Source organism: Pelophylax lessonae (assembly GCF_965119305.1).
Source record: "Pelophylax lessonae genome assembly, chromosome: 1".
In the NCBI taxonomy this organism is placed as follows: Eukaryota; Metazoa; Chordata; class Amphibia; order Anura; family Ranidae; genus Pelophylax; species Pelophylax lessonae.
This window is the reverse complement of record NC_138768.1, coordinates 861,022,805-861,046,154: the sequence shown is the minus strand read 5'-3', so window position 1 is coordinate 861,046,154 and position 23,350 is coordinate 861,022,805. Positions and strand designations below refer to the sequence as shown.

General features: G+C 43.7%; 1 protein-coding gene across 1 annotated transcript in view; it reads left to right on the top strand.

Annotated features, from left to right (window-relative positions):
* LOC309550053 (von Willebrand factor A domain-containing protein 5A-like) overlaps nucleotides 1-23,350 on the top strand; it is a 220,099-nt gene that overhangs the window by 63,128 nt on the left and 133,621 nt on the right. The window contains exons 6-7 of the mRNA XM_082250520.1: nucleotides 11,166-11,335; nucleotides 12,679-12,767. Coding sequence (XP_082106646.1) covers nucleotides 11,166-11,335; nucleotides 12,679-12,767 — 259 coding nt within the window. The remainder of the gene's footprint in view (nucleotides 1-11,165; nucleotides 11,336-12,678; nucleotides 12,768-23,350) is intronic.

The following is a 23,350-nucleotide window of genomic DNA, read 5'->3' as shown; positions in this document are numbered from 1 at the left end:
ATTTTTTAAGAATCTATGTGCCGGAAAATCCTTCCTTCCCAACCTTCCAATAAATTCTATGCAAAATTTGAGGATTGGCACCTTTAACAGTAACTTAGATGCTCAGATGGCTGCTATCTGACTGCATTATTATCAAACGATACCTTTCTTTCTCTCTATTACTTCTCTTCTTATCACGGATGAACGGGGTGCACGGGCTCATCCATCTAGATATTTCAATAGAAGTAACTGTATTATCTGACGTTTTCATATTTCATGCTACTGGAAATATGTACTATGATATTGATCGAGAACTGTAATCGTCTTTCTTACTTAAAAATGTTTTCAGAATATATTGTTCTATGCAATTGTTTATATTCATTGTTCACTGTTACTTGAAACTTTTGCTTTAAAACCAACTATTGTAATGCATACTGTTTGACTTTTCCATTTTTGAATAAAGTTTAAAATTGTGAAAAAAAAAAAGAGAAAACAATGATGGAATACATGGGAAGTGGATAGTCCTTAATATATTTCAAAGACTTAGCAGTATTTTGACGAACCAAATACTACTGGAGAGTGAAACTGGTAAGGAAGGTGGGGAAGGGTTATGGCAGATGACAAGGAGATCCCTATGTTACAAATAAACAATGAAGAAGACCGTTCTAATTGTACACATGATGATATGAGAAATCTAAACCTAACAAACAATGGCAATTTTAAGTTTCTGTTCATAAACGCCAAAAGTATGACAAGTAAAACATTGAATGAAGAACACTTGTTGAACAAGACTGCAGAATCCTGACTTAATTCTTCACATGACTGAACGGTTCATATTCCAGAATATGCTCTCTTTTGAAGACAAAGATTAATAGAATATATTGGTATAAGTGAAAAGTGTAAGTGTAAAAGACAATCCTGTTGGAAAGTTTGATAATGTTGAAGCATTATAGGCAGAGTTACATATGGATGTGCACACTGATAAGTTGAATATTGTTTTATATTATAGACTTCCCAGTATTAATGAGGTAGAAACTCCAACCCTTTCACAGATGGAAACAATCACTGCATGGGCTTGGACAGTGGTGTTAATGGAGATTTTAACTACCTTGAAATCGACTGGTGCTATAACATTGCTTGCACATTGAAAATGTGGAAATGTATAAACTTATTATAGAATCATATAATGGGACAATTTATAGAAGCCCCAACTAGATTTGATGCTCTACTGGGCCTACTGGACCAGAGGGAGAGAAAGGGATCATCACTCCAACTCCCAGTGCATCATGTGGGCCATCTCAGATACTGTATGTGGACTTCCTTTGAAAGGATATTTGCAAAAATCTCATTGATTAAGCTGGAAGTATCTTCATGCCAGGGATTTAAATTTATTTTTATATGAATAGTGCCAAAAGTCTTATAGCATATAGGCCTAATATCCAAAACTTGATGGTTCCACAACTTGCTTAGAGGAAATGTTCCCACAATATGTTAGCCCCTATTGTGTCAGGAGGGATAGCCTCACAGTGCGCCAGATGCAGGAAGATTACTCAATTTGATAATTTTTTTTGCTTTGAACTGAATAACCATATCAATACTGAGTTAAAGTGATTGTAAAGTCTTGTTTTTTTCTTTTTTCTTTAACCACTTCTGGACCGGAAGATTTTCCCCCTTAATGACCACGCCATTTCTTGCGATTCGGCACGGCATTATTTTAACGGACCATTGCGCGGTCGTGCGGCGCTGTACCCAAAAAAAGTGATGTCCTTTTTTCTCTTACGTCCTCCGACAGTCGCCGCCCCTTCATATTCATCACCAATGGGTTATGTCCTCTCATCCGTAGGAGTAGCTAGGCAATAGAATATGTTAGTACAAAGACTTTTAACATATCCCCACCCCCAGGGGGTGGTCCCCTCAGTACATAACCCTCCACTTCCTGTATCCAACTCAGTTTCATTTGTCTAGCTGTCAGGAGTGGCTGGATGTTTCTGTGCTGGGACACCTTGTCTCAGCTCTCTTTCCTTTCTTTGGATTTTATTTGAGTTTTTCTCTCTTTCTTGTTAGCTGTTATTTTATCAGCGTTAGTTAGTTCTTCGGAAGAAGAGGATCATGCGGGCTGCGTCTCGGGCTGACCCCCCTGATCGCAGGTTGTGGGTCAGTGGTTTCTCAGCCCGCCATCGAGCGTTCAGTCAGGTATCGCTCCTGAGTTATCTGAACGACCCATCCCTGTTCCGTGCAGGGATGCCAGGTGAGGTGGCTACCTCACCGGACGCTGTGCGGTTTCTCAACCCACCCTCTGGTGCGTCCTAGATGCGACTCTCCCTGCCTCATGTTCAGCGGTTTGTTCGCCTGTGCGGGTTCCCCACGCCATGTAAGAGGTAAGTGTATGTATGTGGGGACCTGTCTGTCTGGGGGGTGTCAGTCTGGGACTGTGTTACCTTACCCTGTGTTCACACTGTTACTGTCTCCCTTTCCCTCGTGTTGCATGCTGTGGGCTGCAGGAGGGGGGGTTGTGCTGCACTCTGTGTCAGTCTGTATGTGAACGGCTGTGTGCTGTGGGGCTTGAGTTCTCATGCTTGGGGCACATTACAGCGCCGCTGCGGCGGTTTAACATGTTTATTCCTTTTGCTGGGCAATTGGTGTATTTTTCTATTTCACCCTCATGGGGTGTGGGAGCGGCGGTTTCGGCGCCAAACGGCGCCATTTTGGCTGCGATCGCTCCGGCCGCATGTTTTACATGCATGGCGGCCATTTTCTTGTAGCCTCCATAGGCTTTAATAGAGCGCCCTGTATACCAGCACTTCCTTTCCTTCAGAAGCACCGCAGGCAGCAGCAGCAGCAGCGATCTCCAGGTTCATTTCCCCCTATTCCCTGTGTCCTGCCTTGGTTCATTGTCCCTGTGGGGGTCCCTTGTGTGGGGGGTTTTTTGTGTGAAGTGGGCTACGATCGCAGCGCTCTCTTAAAGGGGCGGTCACCCATTTATTTTTCTGCTACAGGGGCATGGATTCTCAGGAAAACAAATTTCCTACAGCCTTAGTGGGAAGCCAGGGGTCCGCAATCTCCCCCCCCCCGGGGGGGATTTGGCTGCGATTGTGGCTAGCCTTGCGACTCAGGTGCAAAAGCTGGTGGCTGCTCAATCCACGAAAAAGGCCCAGGGTGTCAGTTTCCTCTGATTCAGAGGGTGATGGTGCTGGGGCTGCTGTGGCTGGGGTCTCCTTATCGGGGTCCCGTTCCTCCCTGGACCTTATCGGGTCAGAGATGGAGGCTGAGGTGGAGGGGGTTGATAATTCTCCCCCTGGCTCGTCTGAAGAGCTTGCACTCATGGATGGAATGGTTGCTTCTATCAAGCAAACACTGCGATTAGAGGAGGAATCATGTCCTCCAGCTGCCTTAGCGGCTTATGGAACGCAGAAAAGTCGCAAAGCGTCGCAGGTGTTCCCCTGCACTGTTGATTTCCAAAACGCTGTGAAAGAACGGTGGCGTAATATACGCAAACCATTTGCTGTACCTAGTAGGTTTAAGCTACGCTATCCCTTTACGCCTGCTACTGATGAGCGCTGGTGTATTCCACCGCCGGTGGATCATGCGATAGCGGTTTTGAACAAATCCACTGCGATTCCGGCTGAAGACACCCCGGTGTTCCGGGATGCCACGGACAAGAGATTGGAATCTCTTGCCCGTCACACCTATTCTATTATGGGTTCTATGTTGAAAGCCTTATTTGCTTCTCTTATGGCGGCCCAGGCGGACGCGAGCTGGACGCAGGTGCTTAGGCGGGTCCTGGTGGCTGATTCTGCCCCCCAGGCGACCTTGGATATGGTGGATCAAATCCACCAGGGTGTCATGTATTTGTGCGATGCGGACCTGGATATGGTTCCGTTGGCTGCACGTGTACACAGTGTGGCGGTGTTAAATCGCCGCCTGGTTTGGTTGAAGTGTTGGTCTGTGGATCAATCTTCCCGTAAGACTTTGGCCTATTTGCCTTATGATGGTTCTCGCCTTTTTGGCGAATCCTTAGATGCACTGATTAAGGGAGTTACGGGTGGTAAGAGCACGCTCTTGCCTCAATCCCACAAGCCCAAGGCGGCTCCCGGTAAGAAGCATGCTTCCTTTCGACCCCATCAGGGGTCCTTTCGTGCCTTTCGGTCACACTATAGGGGCAAGCCGTCTAAGGGTCTAGGCTCCCACAAGAAGCCGTGGAGCTGTCCCGGGTTCGGGACAGGTGGGTTCGGGAAATTGTTCAGTCTGGCTACCAGATCGAGTTTCTCTCTCGGCCGAAGAGCAGATTTCTTTCCCTCAAATCTTCTGTTATCCCCGGAGCGTTTGCGGGACCTGCGCCTAGCGGTGCAGGACCTGAAGGCTCAGGGTGTGGTGGTCCCGGTGCCTCATCGGGACAGATTAAGGGGTTCTATTCCAATCTGTTCACCGTGCCCAGGAAAGAGGGCAAGGTATGTCCGATTCTGGACTTGAAGGCGCTGAACCGCTTTGTTCGGGTGCGCAAGTTCCGCATGGAATCCCTGCGGTCGGTGGTGGCTGTCCTGGTTCCGGGGGAATTCATGGCTTCCATCGACTTGAAGGATGCGTATCTTCACGTCCCCATCTTCAAGGGTCACCAGCGGTACCTTCGATTCGCCATAGCGGAGGATCGTTACCAATTTGTAACTTTGCCTTTCGGTCTCGCCTCGGCTCCGAGGGTGTTCACCAAAGTGCTGGCACCGGTTCTGGCCTTGTTGAGAGCCCAGGGCATATCGGTCCTGGGATATCTGGACGATATTCTGGTTCGGTCTGCGACCAACCAAGGTCTGGTGAAGGATCTGTCCGTCACGTTGCAGACTCTGCAAGAGTTTGGTTGGACGATCTATTTCCCAAAAATCAACATTGTGTCCGTCGGTCCGCTTCCCATACCTGGGAATGATTCTGGACTCTGTCCAGGCGAAGGTCTTCCTACCGGACGACAAACTCAGGACTCTTCAGGAGGGAGTCAGGTCCCTCAGGGACTATCAGTTCTCGTCCGTTCGGACGTGCATGCGGTGTCTGGGTTTGATGGTCTCGGCTTTCGAGGCGATTCCCTTCGCCCAGTTTTCACACTCGGGGTCTCCAAGCGGAGATATTGTCCAAGTGGGACGGGTGACCGCACTCTCTGGATCTTCAGATATCCTTGAGTTCTCAGACCAGAAGGGATCTTCTGTGGTGGCTTCGGTCCCCCTCAGTGTCGGGGGGCAAGTCTTTTCGTCCCTTTTCATGGACGGTGCTCACCACGGACGCCAGCCTGTCGGGCTGGGGTGGTGTTCTGGGCGTTCTGTCCGCCCAGGGTGTTTGGTCGACGGAGGAGTCTTCCCTTCCGATCAACATTTTGGAACTGCGTGCGATACTTCTCTGTCTTCGCCGTTGGACGGACTGTCTCCACGGCTGTCCGGTCAGGGTGCAGACGGACAATGCCACGGCGGTGGCTTACATCATTCACCAAGGGGGCACCAGGAGTGCCCAGGCGGCTCGAGAAGTGGCCGCGATTCTGTCTTGGGCCGAGACGCATGTCCCGGCAATATCAGCAGTTCACATTCCGGGGGTGGAGAATTGGCAGGCGGATTATCTGAGCCGCCAGACCCTGGACCAGGGGGAATGGTCCCTTCACCCGGATGTCTTCCAGATGTTGTGCGCGAAGTGGGGTCTCCCGGAGGTAGACCTGTTCGCGTCTCGTCTGAACAACAAAGTTCCACGGTTCGTGGCACGGACGCGCGATCCTCGGGCAGACGCGTTGGTTGCCCCGTGGCATCAGTACCGACTGATGTATGCGTTTCCACCGATTCAGTTGCTGTCCAGGTTCCTTCGCAGGTTGCACTCGGAACCAACTGCGGTGATTCTTGTGGCACCGGACTGGCCTCGCCGGTCCTGGTACGCAGACCTCGCAAACCTGGCAATCGACGTCCCGTGGCGTCTGCCTCTTCGAGAAGATCTTCTGTCGCAAGGACCGATCTTCCATCCTGCTTTACAGTCGCTGGCTTTGACGGCCTGGCTGTTGAGACCGAGGTCCTGAAGAACAGGGGTCTTTCCCCTGAGGTCATTCACACCTTGATCAATGCGAGGAAGTCTTCCTCGGGGAAGGTTTACTACCGTACTTGGAAGGCGTATTTTGCCTGGTGCGAATCCAGGGATTTCTCTCCTACCACTTATTCAGTGTCTAGGGTGTTGTCCTTCCTTCAGACGGGTGTTGAACAGCGTTTGGCGCTGGCTACGATTAAGGGTCAGGTGTCCGCTTTGGCCGTTCTGTTTCAACGTCCTGTGGCATCTGACGCTTTGGTTGGCACTTTTGTGCAGGGGGTACGTCATCTGATCCCTCCTAGGAGGGACCCTCTTCCCCCTTGGGACTTGAATCTAGTCCTGTCTGTATTGCAGCGTGCTCCTTTTGAAAAGATCAGGGAGATCTCGCTGTCTTTGTTATCCAAGAAGTTCGCCTTTTTTGGTGGCTATCACCTCGGCTTGTCGAGTGTAGGAGCTGGCAGCCTTGTCCTGCAAATCTCCGTATCTGGTTGTGCATTTGGACAAGGTGGTCTTGCGACCTAACCCTTCTTTTCTTCCATAAAGGGTTTCGGACTTTCATCTCAATGGGGACATTGTCCTACCTTCGCTCTGCGCGAAGCCTAAGCGTCCGACGGGGTGCTGCTTCACTCCTTGGATGTTGTCCGGGCGATTGGAGTCTACTTAAAATCGACTGGGTCTTTTCGCAAGTCGGATGCCTTGTTTGTTCTTCCGGAAGGTCCTCGGAAGGGCATGGCGGCGTCGGCTTCTACCATCGCCAAATGGATCAGACAGACCATTGAACAGGCCTATGCTTTGAAGGGAAAAGTTCCCCCTATACCTGTGAAGGCGCACTCTACCAGATCTCTGAGTACGTCTTGGGCCTGTCGTCATGGGGCCTCTGTGGCCCAGGTGTGTAAGGCGGCGACTTGGTCGACCGTACGCACTTTCACAAAATTCTACAGAGTAGATGTTCAGGCATCGGCTGATGCTTCCTTTGGCCGCAAGGTTCTTAGTGCGGCAGTTCCCTAGAGCCCTTGTTACGGGTTCTTTGACTGTTTGGGACATTTGTTTTTCCCTGGGTTTTCTTGCTCCTGTTGAGCGAGTGTTTTGTTCTTATGCCCAACTGGTTTCCTTCCTTTGGTAAGGTTCCTTTCTCTGATGGGGAGACGGCGTTGCCTTGGGCGCGGCTGCGTTCTTCCCACCCCTCATGTTTACACTGCTTTGGGACATCCCATTGGTGATGAATATGAAGGGGCGGCGACTGTCGGAGGACGTAAGAGAAAACGGAATTTTTGTAAAATCTTACCTGTAAAATTCCTTTCTCTGAGTCCTCCGACAGTCGCCGCCCCCGCCCCTCTTTTGGGGTTTTTTGATGTACTCTCTACTGCTATTCCACTGAAACTGAGTTGGATACAGGAAGTGGAGGGTTATGTACTGAGGGGACCACCCCCTGGGGGTGGGGATATGTTAAAAGTCTTTGTACTAACATATTCTATTGCCTAGCTACTCCTACGGATGAGAGGACATAACCCATTGGTGATGAATATGAAGGGGCGGCGACTGTCGGAGGACTCAGAGAAAGGAATTTTACAGGTAAGATTTTACAAAAATTCCGTTTTTCCCACAAATAGAGCTTTCTTTTGTTGGTATTTGATCACCTGTGCAATTTTTATTTTTTGCGCTAAAAAATAACGACAATTCTGAAAAAAAAAAAACCAATATTTTTCACTTTCTGCTATACAGTATAACATTCCAAAAAATAAAAAAATCCAATTTTTTACCATTTTAGGCCAATTTGTATTCTGCTACATATTTTTAGTAAACAAAATCCCAATAAGCATAATTTGATTGGTTTGCGCAAAAGTTATCGCGTCTACAAACTAGGGGGAAGATTTATATCATTATTTTTTTTTTAACTAGCAATGGCGGCGATCTGCGATTTTTAGCGGGACTGCGTCATTGTGGCAGACAGATCGTTCACCTAACTGACATTTTTGACACTTTTGGGGGACCAGTGACATTACTACAGTAATCAGTGCTAAAAATATGCACTGTTACTGTAATAATAACACTGGCAGGGAAGAAGTTAACCCAGGGGTGATCAAAGGGTTAAGTGTGAGCCTAGGGGGTGTTTTTTAACTGGGGGGGGGGGGGGTTGGGATTTTAATGTCAACACAGAGACCTGTGTTCCTAAATAGCAGGAACACAGGAGCTCTATGTTGATAGCAGAGAGAACAAGAGTCTGCTGTGTTTACAACAATAGACCGCCATTCTCTCTTCACAGCCGCCGACCCCGGACCTCGGCTTCCCCGCTGTCAAGTGGGAGCAGGCATGAGCTTCCGGCAGCTCGGGCACGCCCACAGGAGCGCTCCCGCAAACCGCTGTACAGGTACGGAGATTCGGCGGTTGGTTGGCAAGTGGTTAAAAAATACCAAACATGTTATATTTGGCTGCTCTGTGCAGTGGTTTTGGACAGAGCAGCCCCGATCCTTCTGTTCCTTTTCCCTGGCCCCTCCCTCCTGCCAATTCCCCCCCACAGCAAGCTATGGGGGCACCCAAGCCGAGTCACAACTCTGTGTGTCCATTCAGATATGGAGCCACGGTTTGGCCATGCTCCCTCTCCCTCCTCATTGGCTAACTGACTTTGATTGACAGCCTGCGGGAGCCAATGGTGTCACTGCTGTGTCTTAGCCAATCAGGAGGGGGAGTCCCGGACAGCCAAAGCACTCAGGTGCAGCATCACTTGATTGAGATAGGGCTCAAATACGTTTTAGGAGGGCTGGGGGGGGGGTGCTGCTGCTGCACAGAAGGTTTTATCTATCTTAATGCATAGGATGCATTAAGATAAAAAACCTTATGGCTTTACAACCACTTTAACCCCTTGGTACCGTCGTCTCCTGGCCCTTTAAGGGGTTTCAGATGCTGGGAGGTAGGGCAGGGTTTATGTTGATGTGACCACCGTGATTGGCTGTCATGGAGATCACATGATCAGAAAGCTCCCAATTACAAGCAGTGATAGAAGAAAGAAACTGCTCCAGATTTTGCACTTACCAGTTTTAGTAAATCTCCCGCAATGTCTCAGAGTGACTCATTGGGCACAAAAAACGATTAAATATCATCCATTGTTCTGTGTATACAAAAGAAAATGGTGGAACTAATGTACAAAATGAGGATCGCATAAACAAAATACCTGGAATGGTACAGAAACCATTAGGGCCATTCAGATATACAGGTGCATCTCAAAAAATTAGAATATAATCAAAAAGTTAATTTCAGTAATTCAATTCAAAAAGTGACTCATATATTTAATATAGATGCGTTACACACAGAGTGATATATTTCAAGCATTTCTTTTTTTTTTAATTTTGAGGATTAGGGCTTACATCTAGTGAAAACCCAAAATTCAGTATCTCCGAAAATTATAATATTACATAAGACCAATAAAAAAAAAAAAAAGGATTTTTAATACAGAAATGTTGACTTACTGAAAAGAGTGTCCATGCACAGTATAGTATACACTCAATACTTGGTCAGGGCTCCTTTTGCATGAGATACTGCATCAATGCGGTGTGGCATGGAGGCGATCAGCCTGTGGCACTGCTGAGGTGTTATTGCCCAGGTTGCTTTGATAGCGGCCTTCAGCTCATCTGCATTGTTGGGTCTGGTGTCTCTCATCTTCCTCTTGGCAATATCCCACAGATTCTCTATGGAGTTTAGGTCAGGTGAGTTTGCTGATCAATCAAGCACAGTGATACCATGATCATGTGACCAGGTATTGGTAGATTTGGCAGTGTGGGCGGTGCGAAGTCCTGCTGGAAAATGAAATCTGCATCTCCATAAAGCTGGTCAGCAGAGGCAAGCATGAAGTGCTCTAGAATTTCGCAGTAGAGGGTTGCACTGACTTTCGACTTGAAAAAACACAGTGGACCAACACCAGCAGATGACATGGCTTCCCAAATCATCATATGTTTATGATGGCTCTCTGCCTAACAATCGATGTGTGACAAAGGACATCCACCGATCTCACAGCGGTTAGCAAGCTGCCGGCGGCGCGAATGCGTGCCCCCTACCCAGAAATGTCAGGTCATGTATATATATGTGATGCGGCGCACAGGTGCTGCTATTGGGTGGACTTGAACCAGTTAACGTGTGATTTTGAAAGGAGACCTCTTGCAGCACATGGCGGTTTTGTTCGCTAATGTTGTGGAATGAAGGCAGAGAGCGTACCGAATATAGAACCGTAGTTACACAGCTATCAGGAATCCAATTTTGCCTTTAAACAGTATGATGACTTACACAATTTGCAGAAATTACTAGCAGCACTTATTTTCCAATTTTCAGATTTTTGGGAGGCAAGGTTGTGGTATTTCACTAATTCATTAAAGAAAATCACTTGTGCTAAAATTTGTGGAAAACTTTTTTGTGTATTGTCATCAATTTTGTTTGGTCCTAGTGGTGGTGAGACTGAGCAGACCAGACTGTGTATTGCCTGCCCTTGTTCTTTTGTTCCAAGGTCTTCTTTGGCCATCTGGTGGATATAATGCCAGAGGAGTGTCCTGGGGTGGCCTCCTTTTTAATTAGAGATCTTTTTGGAAAGAGATACTTGATACAGACTTCTAAAAACTCTTTATACAGTATGATACCAACCTCAATTGGTTCTTCTCTTTTTGGAAGAGCAGACTGTAAGTAGGAGACTCCCCAGAAAGTGCTGAAACAGCCCAGGGGCACGGAACTTGTATTTGTTTTGGAAAAAATAGAAGGGTTTTATGCCATCCGAGGAATAGAATTTATTTAGGCCTGTGTTGCTGGAGTAGATCCATTACCTGAAATATGCAGAGAAACCAATGCCCGGAGCAACTGCGGGGTTGTTTAAATATGAAAGCACCAGGTAAATATACCCAACCCTTAATGACTCTGTTGGTGAAACATGCAACATTTCTGGTAAAACAATATGGGGTGGATTTACTAAAGACAAATAGACTGTGCACTTTGCAAGTGAAGTTGGTGAAAGACACAACTTTGCTGGTAATACCAATGATGGTCTGTGACAGGGATGAAAGCCATTAAAATAGTTCAGTGACCTCTGTAAAAGCTTTGCTGAAAATGGTGAAGTAATTTGTTTTCTCTGTCTCTTTGTTACAATCTTATTTTATCCCTGTGTTCTGTAGGATCCATCATGGCGGAGTCAGTGGCCATGTTGAATTTCTACCCAAGTTTCCCAGCTGTACAGGAGCAGTCCAATTGCGGCGAGTTTATTTTCCTTGTGGACCAGTCTGGCAGTATGGAGTGTCCAATGTATTTTGAGCCAAATGCCCCGCAGCGAATTCATAGTGCTAGGGTCAGTAAATTTCCCAAATTGACCATCTACTGTAGATCTGACAAAATGAAAAAGTGTTTCAGATCCCCTATTGTAAATACTAATCAGTTGTACATTTATGGAAAAGTCACTTAGCATTTTAGTCCTCAGCATTTCCTATGTTGCTATGAGCATCCTACATGCAGTTGTGCAATTTAGCAGCTCCACTGATGCTAATTCTATAACTAGCGCAAGGCATTAGGCTGAAGCAAGGGAGGTAGGGCCTCCCTCAGGATGAACCACACTGCTGGAGCCGCAAAAGTATGCATAGGCCGCACAGTGCATCAAAGGGGCTAAGGACATGTTCGTATCTTTGAAAATTTGCAACTTGAAGGTTCGTATGTAGGGGACTAACTGTATATTATAGGGCTATAAACAATGTGCATTTTTCCAGCAAAGCAGGTAAGGAGAGCCTGTCTCTGTCAACCTGGCCATGAATCTAAATAGTCCAAAAAGTATTTCTCCTGCGCTTAAGTGGTATGCAGGAAGGTGAGTGGTCTATGTGATCCTTGGTATCACAACCTAAGGTCATGCTGCCCCCTCAGGACCATGGGTATCAATACAATGGAACCAATCGCCTGCAAGACTGCTGGGATACACCAATGATGCAAGGAGACCTAGTGGTGTCCATGTAAAGCTTGGCTGACACGTTTTAAGGAAGAACCCTATTCCTTAGAGCCGAAAGGACTGCTGACCCACCATCAGTTTAAACAGGGATATCTGTTGGGAGTTCTGCAGGCATTTATGCAGCTCTGAAGTCACAGCTTGTCCAGCCTCCGTGTATACAATGACAGATCAGATCCCTTTTTCCACTGCAGCCACCGAGCGTACACCATCCACTCCTCCTCTGCATGAAACAGCCATGCAATCCCCAAATCCAGCAAAACAAATCCGGCTGTACAGATCTGCTCTCATCTTCAGAGGAGGGGGATCAGGTTCGGTGAGACTTTGCTGGCAGTGTGCTGAGGATCGGTAAGGGAATGTGAACACCTACAAAGGATCCTCGCCCTCCTGGACTCTGTACAGCCGGATTTGTGTTGCTGGATTTGGGAATTGCGTGGCTGGTTGTGTTTCATGTCGTCTCATTGTTGCCCATCTAGTGCACCTGTTAATTTTCATTAACACCAAAGCAGCTGAAACTAATTAACAACACCCTCTGCTACTTAACGGACTAAATCAAAATCCCAGGAGTTTACTTGACTTGATACTATACTCTGATTAAAAAGTTTTCCTTTAATTTTTTTAAGCAATATATATTCATAGTTATATAAATTTATATATTTCTTTCCTTTCCAGTGACCCCATTTATTATCTTTTCCCTGCAGGAGACGCTGGTTCTTCTATTGAAGAGTTTACCTCTCGGTTGTTACTTTAATATCTATGGCTTTGGCTCCCATTTTGAGGCTTTCTTCCCGTGAGTATTAAGGTTGGGCAGTCTTAAGTGAAGCAGTTTTTCCCAGATATGGATAGCATCTCAGAATCTTGGGTGTGGGAGGGTTTTCATGGGCTAAAGCCAGATTTCCACTCTCAGCTCCTTCCCTGATTCATGTCTTTCAACCTACCTGTGTCACCCCATAGATTAGCAAATCTCCTTCAAGCTCCCTGAGATCTTCTGAAGCAGAGGGTCATTGCTCCAATACCTTTGACAGAACACTTCCAGGAGTTCTACTCCATCCTATTTAAACTTCTCAAACCAAGCTTCATCTTAGATGTCAAGGCCATAAATGCCTTCATTCATTTTCATAAATTCTGTGTTGAATCCACCAGGTATGTCATAGCCTCAGCCTCATGCATTCAGAGAGATTCCCTAGCCTCTGCGGACATCATGCATGCAAATTTCCCTCACATTTGCAATCCTTTGACCTTGCTATGGATCCCAAAAATTTTTAAAATTGTGGTTATACCCTATCTTGTGTCTATCTTGTGTTCATCAGATTTTCAGATGCTAGCTCCTGTGCTAGCCTTGCTGCACTCTCAGAGCATCTCCATTGTGTGATTTTTGAATGATCTTCTGTTGGAGGCACAGTTGGTGCAAGTTCCAGCTGACAATGTAGTGCAATCCAGTTAGAGCTTGTAGAGATTCAATTGGGTCTTAAAGCTTTAGAAGTTAACTTTTGAATTGACTCATCGCTTGGAATATCTGTGTTTTAAACTAGATACAGCCTAATCCAGAGTTTTTTCTCCCCAGAAGAAATGTTAGGCTCTCTATTAACAGACTCAGAATCTTCAGTCCAGGAGTCACTCAACTCTTCATTTCTGCATGAGAGTTCTTGTGCTGATTATAAAAGAAGTGTGAAGATTGGTGGTGGCGCTACCTCTGAAATAAAAAATGCCCCTTGTGAAGTGTAAGGGGAAGTATACTGGTAGACAATAACCCACAAATGGTGCAATATCTAAAAATAATAATAAATGGATAACAAAGATATATTCAAATCAAACAATACATGCGAAGAAAATGTATATATATATATATAAACCGATGTTGTGACAAAAGACCCACAACCGAAGATATGTGAGTGATTTCCAAATGAATGTGCCACTTGATCTGTATCAGCGTGAGTGAAAAAAATAAAATAAAATAAAAAAAGTGGATAAGTGAAATTCCACGAGTGGCCACTAGGTGGCGCAAATAGCTTGGTACAACCTGTATGTGGATGTATGGAGATGTTCCTTTTCGAGATGAACGAGCAGTCAGAGAAGTCAGCGGCGGGTGCCCTGAGTGCTCACATGAAAGGAAAAATACCCCATGGTGAATAATAGTAACATACAGTTGTAAATAAGCGGCGTAGTAGACTCACTCGTACAGTAGATCAGGATCAGAATAGTCGTGTTCGCCGGGAGGCTTCCGCGTTCCACTGCCAACAACCGGAAGTGACGTTTGACGTCGGAGACTCCGCCCTACGCGTTTCGTCACAATGACGTCAACTGGAGCGGCGTCAACATAGCGTACTCCCGGAATATTTATAGCCGCCCGTATCCAGGTAACGGAGGGGACGGAACAAACACCGCCATCTTGCTACTCCCTCTCCGGAAGCCATATTACTCAGCCACTAGCTTCATTATGGATGTGCAGGGGAACGGCCATACTTCATCATATCTGATCTCATTAATTTGTCCGAGTGTGCTACGAGCCTTTAGCTTACTAAAAACATAACTTTATTGTGATCATATAAAACATGCTAAAAAAGCCCGGATTATAAAAAATAAGTGAAGAATAGATAAAAGAATATACATAAAAAAGAGGGCCATATCTACGTATATATCATACAAAGAATAAAAATATATATAAGTGTGAAGAAAAATTGTGAGATATATATACATAAATATATATAAAAACTAAAAAATACAAAATATAAAATATAAGAGAGTGTGTATACAGAAATCCTCGAACTATACAGGACAGGTCTTATGCAGTCTATGTAAACACGCAAGGGGCATCAAAAGTGAGGATGGTTCAGTGCGGATAAAAACTATATCATTTTGTGATACCTGTGCAGAGGATTCAGGACATGGAAAAGTATGTGCATATATATGTGTCAATGTTACTGGGTGAGGAGGAAAAACAAAAGAGGGTGGTACACACCAATGTGTCAGCGATCAATGATGCTGGATGAGAAGGTCAGGTGCCATGAAAAAAGGAAAAAAAGCAAAAAAAAGGACGGAAAGTCCACATGTATATCCAAAGGTGGATACTGATGTGAAAGGAAATTGTAATAGATACATGAAAAAGAATACGTACAGTGCGGAGCAAAAAAAAAATTTTTTTTAAAAAAATATATAAACTTATTTTGTGAGACTGATAAGCTAAAAGAAGTAAAAAATATATATAGTATAAAATTAAATATAAAAAGGTAATTCATACAACTGTATCAAGGAGGGCATGGGAGGAAAAACAGAAATGTATTTGAAAAAAATATTCAAAAAATATATATTCAAAAAAATATATTCAAAAAAATGCTATATTCAAAAGAATGTGAGGATGGAGCACTAAATTGTGTACTTTTGGATTGCAAAAAAAGAGGGATTCCATAGATGCTGGATGAGAAGGGTAGTTCAAAACATACCTGTGTGTAAAAAATTCTTAAACCGGTATGTTTTACGGTTAAGGTAAACAACTGATAGAAAGCCACAAATCATTGGTAAAAACGTCTAATGGTAAAAAAGACTGGTTTTTAAGAGCTTTCTAAATAAGACTATATAAAAGGACTGGTTATATATAAAAAAGTAAAAAAATATATTTTTATAAAATATCCTTTTAAATGTTTAAAAAGTATATAAAAATTGTATAAAAAAGGGAGGATAAAAGAGTTGGATGTTTATGTATCCGTAATAAAGCAGTTCAGGTCTATGTCAGTATTTAGTCCTTCGGGCCGGAGAGATCTCATCAAGTAAATCCACTTGGTTTCATTGCGTGAAACCATTCTGCGTTTATTACTACCTCTCCAATCGTCTTTGATCTTGTCTATCCCATAGAATATAAGGCCCGAGGGATCTTGACCATGTGCCTCTTTAAAGTGCCTGGAAAGGGTGTGTTTCTCAAACCCCTTTCTAATGTTTTTGACATGTTCGCGTATCCTGACGTACAACTGTCGGGTAGTTCTTCCGATGTACTGTAAGTGACATGGGCACTCAATGACATATGTCACATAGGAGCTGGTGCACGTGATGGTATCTTTTATCCTGAACAACTCTCCTGTGGTGCTAGAAGTAAAGTTGGTGATCTTCCTCGGCTGTTTTTTATTCGTTTTACACGGTAGGCATTTCTTGCATCTAAAAAAGCCATTAAGGCTAGTCGGAAGAGTGATCCGTTTTGGAGGGTTAATCACATTTTTCACCAGTTTGTCTCTTAGAGTTGGGGCTCTTCTGTATATAAAGGTAGGTTTCTTTGGTAGAATTTTCTTAAGTGTCTTGTCTGCTGCAAGGATGGGCCAATGTTTTTTAATTATTCTCTCCACCTCTTTATGCTGTCTGTTAAAACCGGTGATGAAGGCAAATTCATAGTCGTTCTTCTTTTCTTTTTTATCTTTATCCCTAATGAGTTCCTCCCTATTCATATCTCTCACTATTTCCTTAAGGTTTCTCATTTCCTTCTTGTTGTATCCCTTCTCAATAAATCTCTCTATAAGGAGATCTGCTTGTATGTCATAATCCCGGGCATTACTACAGTTCCTACGTATACGTAACAACTGTCCTTTGGGGATATTCCCCAGCCATTTAGGATGGTGGCAGCTCCTCTTTGGTATGTAGCCGTTCTTATCGGTCTTTTTAAAAAATGTCTTACTGAAAATACTTCCATCCTGTTTGAACAGCTCTAGGTCCAGATAGGATATTGTTTGTTTGTCCCAGTTGCCTGTGAACGATAATCCATATCTGTTTCCACTAATTTCGTCAAAGAAAGTCTGTAAACTTTCAGCATCCCCTCGCCAAATCAGGATAATATCATCTATATATCTCTTATAGTATTGCAAGTTGGGTCTTTCTACACTAAAAATCTGTTCTTCCTCCCATTTCTGCATAAAAATATTTGCAACACTAGGTGCATATTTGGCTCCCATCGCGACGCCCTTGGTTTGTTCGTAATACTTCCCCTTATACCAAAAATAATTGGAATTCATGGCCATTTGCAGGCCCTCAAGAATAAAGTGCATCTGTGCTTGTCTGAGGTCAGTGTATTTGTGCAGCGCCCATTCAACACTGTCTAACCCATCACTCTGTATGATGTTAGTATATAGGGAATTTACATCAATAGTTACCAGAAGGTCTTCTTCTGTGACAGTTAAATTTTTAATTTCATTTAGTAATTGTTTACTATCCCTAAGGTATGATCTCCCCTTGGGGACCAGGGGCTGCAAGAATTTATCTAAATACTCCCCTAGACGTGAGTGCACTGAATTAATGCCACTCACTATGGGGCGTCCTGGGGGCTTTTTTTCATCTTTGTGAATCTTGGGTAAAAAATATATAACAGGAGTTCTTGCTTCTTCCAACTGGAGATATTCCGCTTCCTTACTGTTTAAAATGCCCATCCTCTTTCCTTTTTCAATAAAATCCTTTAAAACTTTTTGTAGTCTCATCTTAGGGTTTCCACGAAGTTTCTTGTACGTGTCTTCTGCGCTTAATAGCCTTTCCAACTCCTCCTCATATTCTTTTTGGTTTAAAATGACTAAACCACCCCCTTTGTCAGCGGGTCTGATGACAATCCCCTTCTTTTTTTCAAGTTTTCTTATTGTGTCCCAAATATTCTTCTCTTTCCTCCTCTCAATTTTCAAGTTCCTAATTTCATCCTCTACCATTCGTTTGAACACTTCCAAATTTTCGTTTTGTGGATTTTTGGGATTGAAGGTCGATTTATTTTTTAAAATAGTGTGTTTAAATTTGGTGGGTGCTGGGGGGGTGGTTTTGTTTTTCTTGATCTCAAAGAATTTCTTTATGTTAATCTTTCTGATATATTTTTGAAGATCGATATAGGCTTCAAACTTGTCCAAATTCTTATCAGGGGCATATTTTAGGCCTAAATCCAAGATTTTTAATTCCTCCTCATCAAACGTTATTCCACTGAGATTGAATATTCCTTTTCCTAGTAAACCCTTCTTCTTTTTCTTTGTCCCTCCTCGTTTTCCCCTTGGTTTTCGTTTCTTCCGTATTCGAAGTACCTCGGTGGTTCTTCCCTCCTGTTGGAATTGAACCCTTCTGGTCTCCATGTTTCTCCTTGATATCCTTGGGGTCTTGGACCTCTCTGTTCCCCCCTCCATGGAGTGTGTCGGCCATTGGGTGGCCCCTGGTATCCTCTTTGTGCTCCCCATTGTCCTTCTCGTCTCCAAGGTTGTTGCCACCCATGGTTCCTCCCACGGTCCTGTTGCCATCCATTTTGTCTTCCTTGTTCCTGTTGCCATCCGTGGTTCCTCCAGTCGTTGTAATGTCTTGGTGGGGCCCCTCCTCTCGGGGGCCTTCCCCGGTTGCCCCTTGGAAAAAAATTTCCATCTCTGGGGGGGCCTTGATCCTCGTATCGGACTTCTGGACGGTAACTTAGCGGGGCAAATCTATTGGATGTGCTAACACGGGCTTGGTTTGTTCCTGGAGTTCTATTTGCTCTGGTATTGGTGTGTGTGTTGGACCTAGAGTTAGACGTTGATGGTTCTGGTTCCCAGTCTGTATCCATATTATCTTCAATTTCGGTTCCTGGAGTCCTGGGTGTCCTGGGGGTGCCTATTTCCAACCAGGGATCGTTCTCATCATCTCCTATTTCAGAGGGGTCCCTGGATGTTAAATCAATGGGATCCACACTGCTGCCTTGTCCATTATAGAGTTCATCCAATGGACAAGGCAGCAGTGTGGATCCCATTGATTTAACATCCAGGGACCCCTCTGAAATAGGAGATGATGAGAACGATCCCTGGTTGGAAATAGGCACCCCCAGGACACCCAGGACTCCAGGAACCGAAATTGAAGATAATATGGATACAGACTGGGAACCAGAACCATCAACGTCTAACTCTAGGTCCAACACACACACCAATACCAGAGCAAATAGAACTCCAGGAACAAACCAAGCCCGTGTTAGCACATCCAATAGATTTGCCCCGCTAAGTTACCGTCCAGAAGTCCGATACGAGGATCAAGGCCCCCCCAGAGATGGAAAATTTTTTTCCAAGGGGCAACCGGGGAAGGCCCCCGAGAGGAGGGGCCCCACCAAGACATTACAACGACTGGAGGAACCACGGATGGCAACAGGAACAAGGAAGACAAAAATGGATGGCAACAGGACCGTGGGAGGAACCATGGGTGGCAACAACCTTGGAGACGAGAAGGACAATGGGGAGCACAAAGAGGATACCAGGGGCCACCCAATGGCCGACACACTCCATGGAGGGGGGAACAGAGAGGTCCAAGACCCCAAGGATATCAAGGAGAAACATGGAGACCAGAAGGGTTCAATTCCAACAGGAGGGAAGAACCACCGAGGTACTTCGAATACGGAAGAAACGAAAACCAAGGGGAAAACGAGGAGGGACAAAGAAAAAGAAGAAGGGTTTACTAGGAAAAGGAATATTCAATCTCAGTGGAATAACGTTTGATGAGGAGGAATTAAAAATCTTGGATTTAGGCCTAAAATATGCCCCTGATAAGAATTTGGACAAGTTTGAAGCCTATATCGATCTTCAAAAATATATCAGAAAGATTAACATAAAGAAATTCTTTGAGATCAAGAAAAACAAAACCACCCCCCCAGCACCCACCAAATTTAAACACACTATTTTAAAAAATAAATCGACCTTCAATCCCAAAAATCCACAAAACGAAAATCTGGAAGTGTTCAAACGAATGGTAGAGGATGAAATTAGGAACTTGAAAATTGAGAGGAGGAAAGAGAAGAATTTTTGGGACACAATAAGAAAACTTGAAAAAAAGAAGGGGATTGTCATCAGACCCGCTGACAAAGGGGGTGGTTTAGTCATTTTAAACCAAAAAGAATATGAGGAGGAGTTGGAAAGGCTATTAAGCGCAGAAGACACGTACAAGAAACTTCGTGGAAACCCTAAGATGAGACTACAAAAAGTTTTAAAGGATTTTATTGAAAAAGGAAAGAGGATGGGCATTTTAAACAGTAAGGAAGCGGAATATCTCCAGTTGGAAGAAGCAAGAACTCCTGTTATATATTTTTTACCCAAGATTCACAAAGATGAAAAAAAGCCCCCAGGACGCCCCATAGTGAGTGGCATTAATTCAGTGCACTCACGTCTAGGGGAGTATTTAGATAAATTCTTGCAGCCCCTGGTCCCCAAGGGGAGATCATACCTTAGGGATAGTAAACAATTACTAAATGAAATTAAAAATTTAACTGTCACAGAAGAAGACCTTCTGGTAACTATTGATGTAAATTCCCTATATACTAACATCATACAGAGTGATGGGTTAGACAGTGTTGAATGGGCGCTGCACAAATACACTGACCTCAGACAAGCACAGATGCACTTTATTCTTGAGGGCCTGCAAATGGCCATGAATTCCAATTATTTTTGGTATAAGGGGAAGTATTACGAACAAACCAAGGGCGTCGCGATGGGAGCCAAATATGCACCTAGTGTTGCAAATATTTTTATGCAGAAATGGGAGGAAGAACAGATTTTTAGTGTAGAAAGACCCAACTTGCAATACTATAAGAGATATATAGATGATATTATCCTGATTTGGCGAGGGGATGCTGAAAGTTTACAGACTTTCTTTGACGAAATTAGTGGAAACAGATATGGATTATCGTTCACAGGCAACTGGGACAAACAAACAATATCCTATCTGGACCTAGAGCTGTTCAAACAGGATGGAAGTATTTTCAGTAAGACATTTTTTAAAAAGACCGATAAGAACGGCTACATACCAAAGAGGAGCTGCCACCATCCTAAATGGCTGGGGAATATCCCCAAAGGACAGTTGTTACGTATACGTAGGAACTGTAGTAATGCCCGGGATTATGACATACAAGCAGATCTCCTTATAGAGAGATTTATTGAGAAGGGATACAACAAGAAGGAAATGAGAAACCTTAAGGAAATAGTGAGAGATATGAATAGGGAGGAACTCATTAGGGATAAAGATAAAAAAGAAAAGAAGAACGACTATGAATTTGCCTTCATCACCGGTTTTAACAGACAGCATAAAGAGGTGGAGAGAATAATTAAAAAACATTGGCCCATCCTTGCAGCAGACAAGACACTTAAGAAAATTCTACCAAAGAAACCTACCTTTATATACAGAAGAGCCCCAACTCTAAGAGACAAACTGGTGAAAAATGTGATTAACCCTCCAAAACGGATCACTCTTCCGACTAGCCTTAATGGCTTTTTTAGATGCAAGAAATGCCTACCGTGTAAAACGAATAAAAAACAGCCGAGGAAGATCACCAACTTTACTTCTAGCACCACAGGAGAGTTGTTCAGGATAAAAGATACCATCACGTGCACCAGCTCCTATGTGACATATGTCATTGAGTGCCCATGTCACTTACAGTACATCGGAAGAACTACCCGACAGTTGTACGTCAGGATACGCGAACATGTCAAAAACATTAGAAAGGGGTTTGAGAAACACACCCTTTCCAGGCACTTTAAAGAGGCACATGGTCAAGATCCCTCGGGCCTTATATTCTATGGGATAGACAAGATCAAAGACGATTGGAGAGGTAGTAATAAACGCAGAATGGTTTCACGCAATGAAACCAAGTGGATTTACTTGATGAGATCTCTCCGGCCCGAAGGACTAAATACTGACATAGACCTGAACTGCTTTATTACGGATACATAAACATCCAACTCTTTTATCCTCCCTTTTTTATACAATTTTTATATACTTTTTAAACATTTAAAAGGATATTTTATAAAAATATATTTTTTTACTTTTTTATATATAACCAGTCCTTTTATATAGTCTTATTTAGAAAGCTCTTAAAAACCAGTCTTTTTTACCATTAGACGTTTTTACCAATGATTTGTGGCTTTCTATCAGTTGTTTACCTTAACCGTAAAACATACCGGTTTAAGAATTTTTTACACACAGGTATGTTTTGAACTACCCTTCTCATCCAGCATCTATGGAATCCCTCTTTTTTTGCAATCCAAAAGTACACAATTTAGTGCTCCATCCTCACATTCTTTTGAATATAGCATTTTTTTGAATATATTTTTTTGAATATATATTTTTTGAATATTTTTTTCAAATACATTTCTGTTTTTCCTCCCATGCCCTCCTTGATACAGTTGTATGAATTACCTTTTTATATTTAATTTTATACTATATATATTTTTTACTTCTTTTAGCTTATCAGTCTCACAAAATAAGTTTATATATTTTTTTTAAAAAAATTTTTTTTTTGCTCCGCACTGTACGTATTCTTTTTCATGTATCTATTACAATTTCCTTTCACATCAGTATCCACCTTTGGATATACATGTGGACTTTCCGTCCTTTTTTTTGCTTTTTTTCCTTTTTTCATGGCACCTGACCTTCTCATCCAGCATCATTGATCGCTGACACATTGGTGTGTACCACCCTCTTTTGTTTTTCCTCCTCACCCAGTAACATTGACACATATATATGCACATACTTTTCCATGTCCTGAATCCTCTGCACAGGTATCACAAAATGATATAGTTTTTATCCGCACTGAACCATCCTCACTTTTGATGCCCCTTGCGTGTTTACATAGACTGCATAAGACCTGTCCTGTATAGTTCGAGGATTTCTGTATACACACTCTCTTATATTTTATATTTTGTATTTTTTAGTTTTTATATATATTTATGTATATATATCTCACAATTTTTCTTCACACTTATATATATTTTTATTCTTTGTATGATATATACGTAGATATGGCCCTCTTTTTTATGTATATTCTTTTATCTATTCTTCACTTATTTTTTATAATCCGGGCTTTTTTAGCATGTTTTATATGATCACAATAAAGTTATGTTTTTAGTAAGCTAAAGGCTCGTAGCACACTCGGACAAATTAATGAGATCAGATATGATGAAGTATGGCCGTTCCCCTGCACATCCATAATGAAGCTAGTGGCTGAGTAATATGGCTTCCGGAGAGGGAGTAGCAAGATGGCGGTGTTTGTTCCGTCCCCTCCGTTACCTGGATACGGGCGGCTATAAATATTCCGGGAGTACGCTATGTTGACGCCGCTCCAGTTGACGTCATTGTGACGAAACGCGTAGGGCGGAGTCTCCGACGTCAAACGTCACTTCCGGTTGTCGGCCGTGGAACGCGGAAGCCTCCCGGCGAACACGACTATTCTGATCCTGATCTACTGTACGAGTGAGTCTACTACGCCGCTTATTTACAACTGTATGTTACTATTATTCACCATGGGGTATTTTTCCTTTCATGTGAGCACTCAGGGCACCCGCCGCTGACTTCTCTGACTGCTCGTTCATCTCGAAAAGGAACATCTCCATACATCCACATACAGGTTGTACCAAGCTATTTGCGCCACCT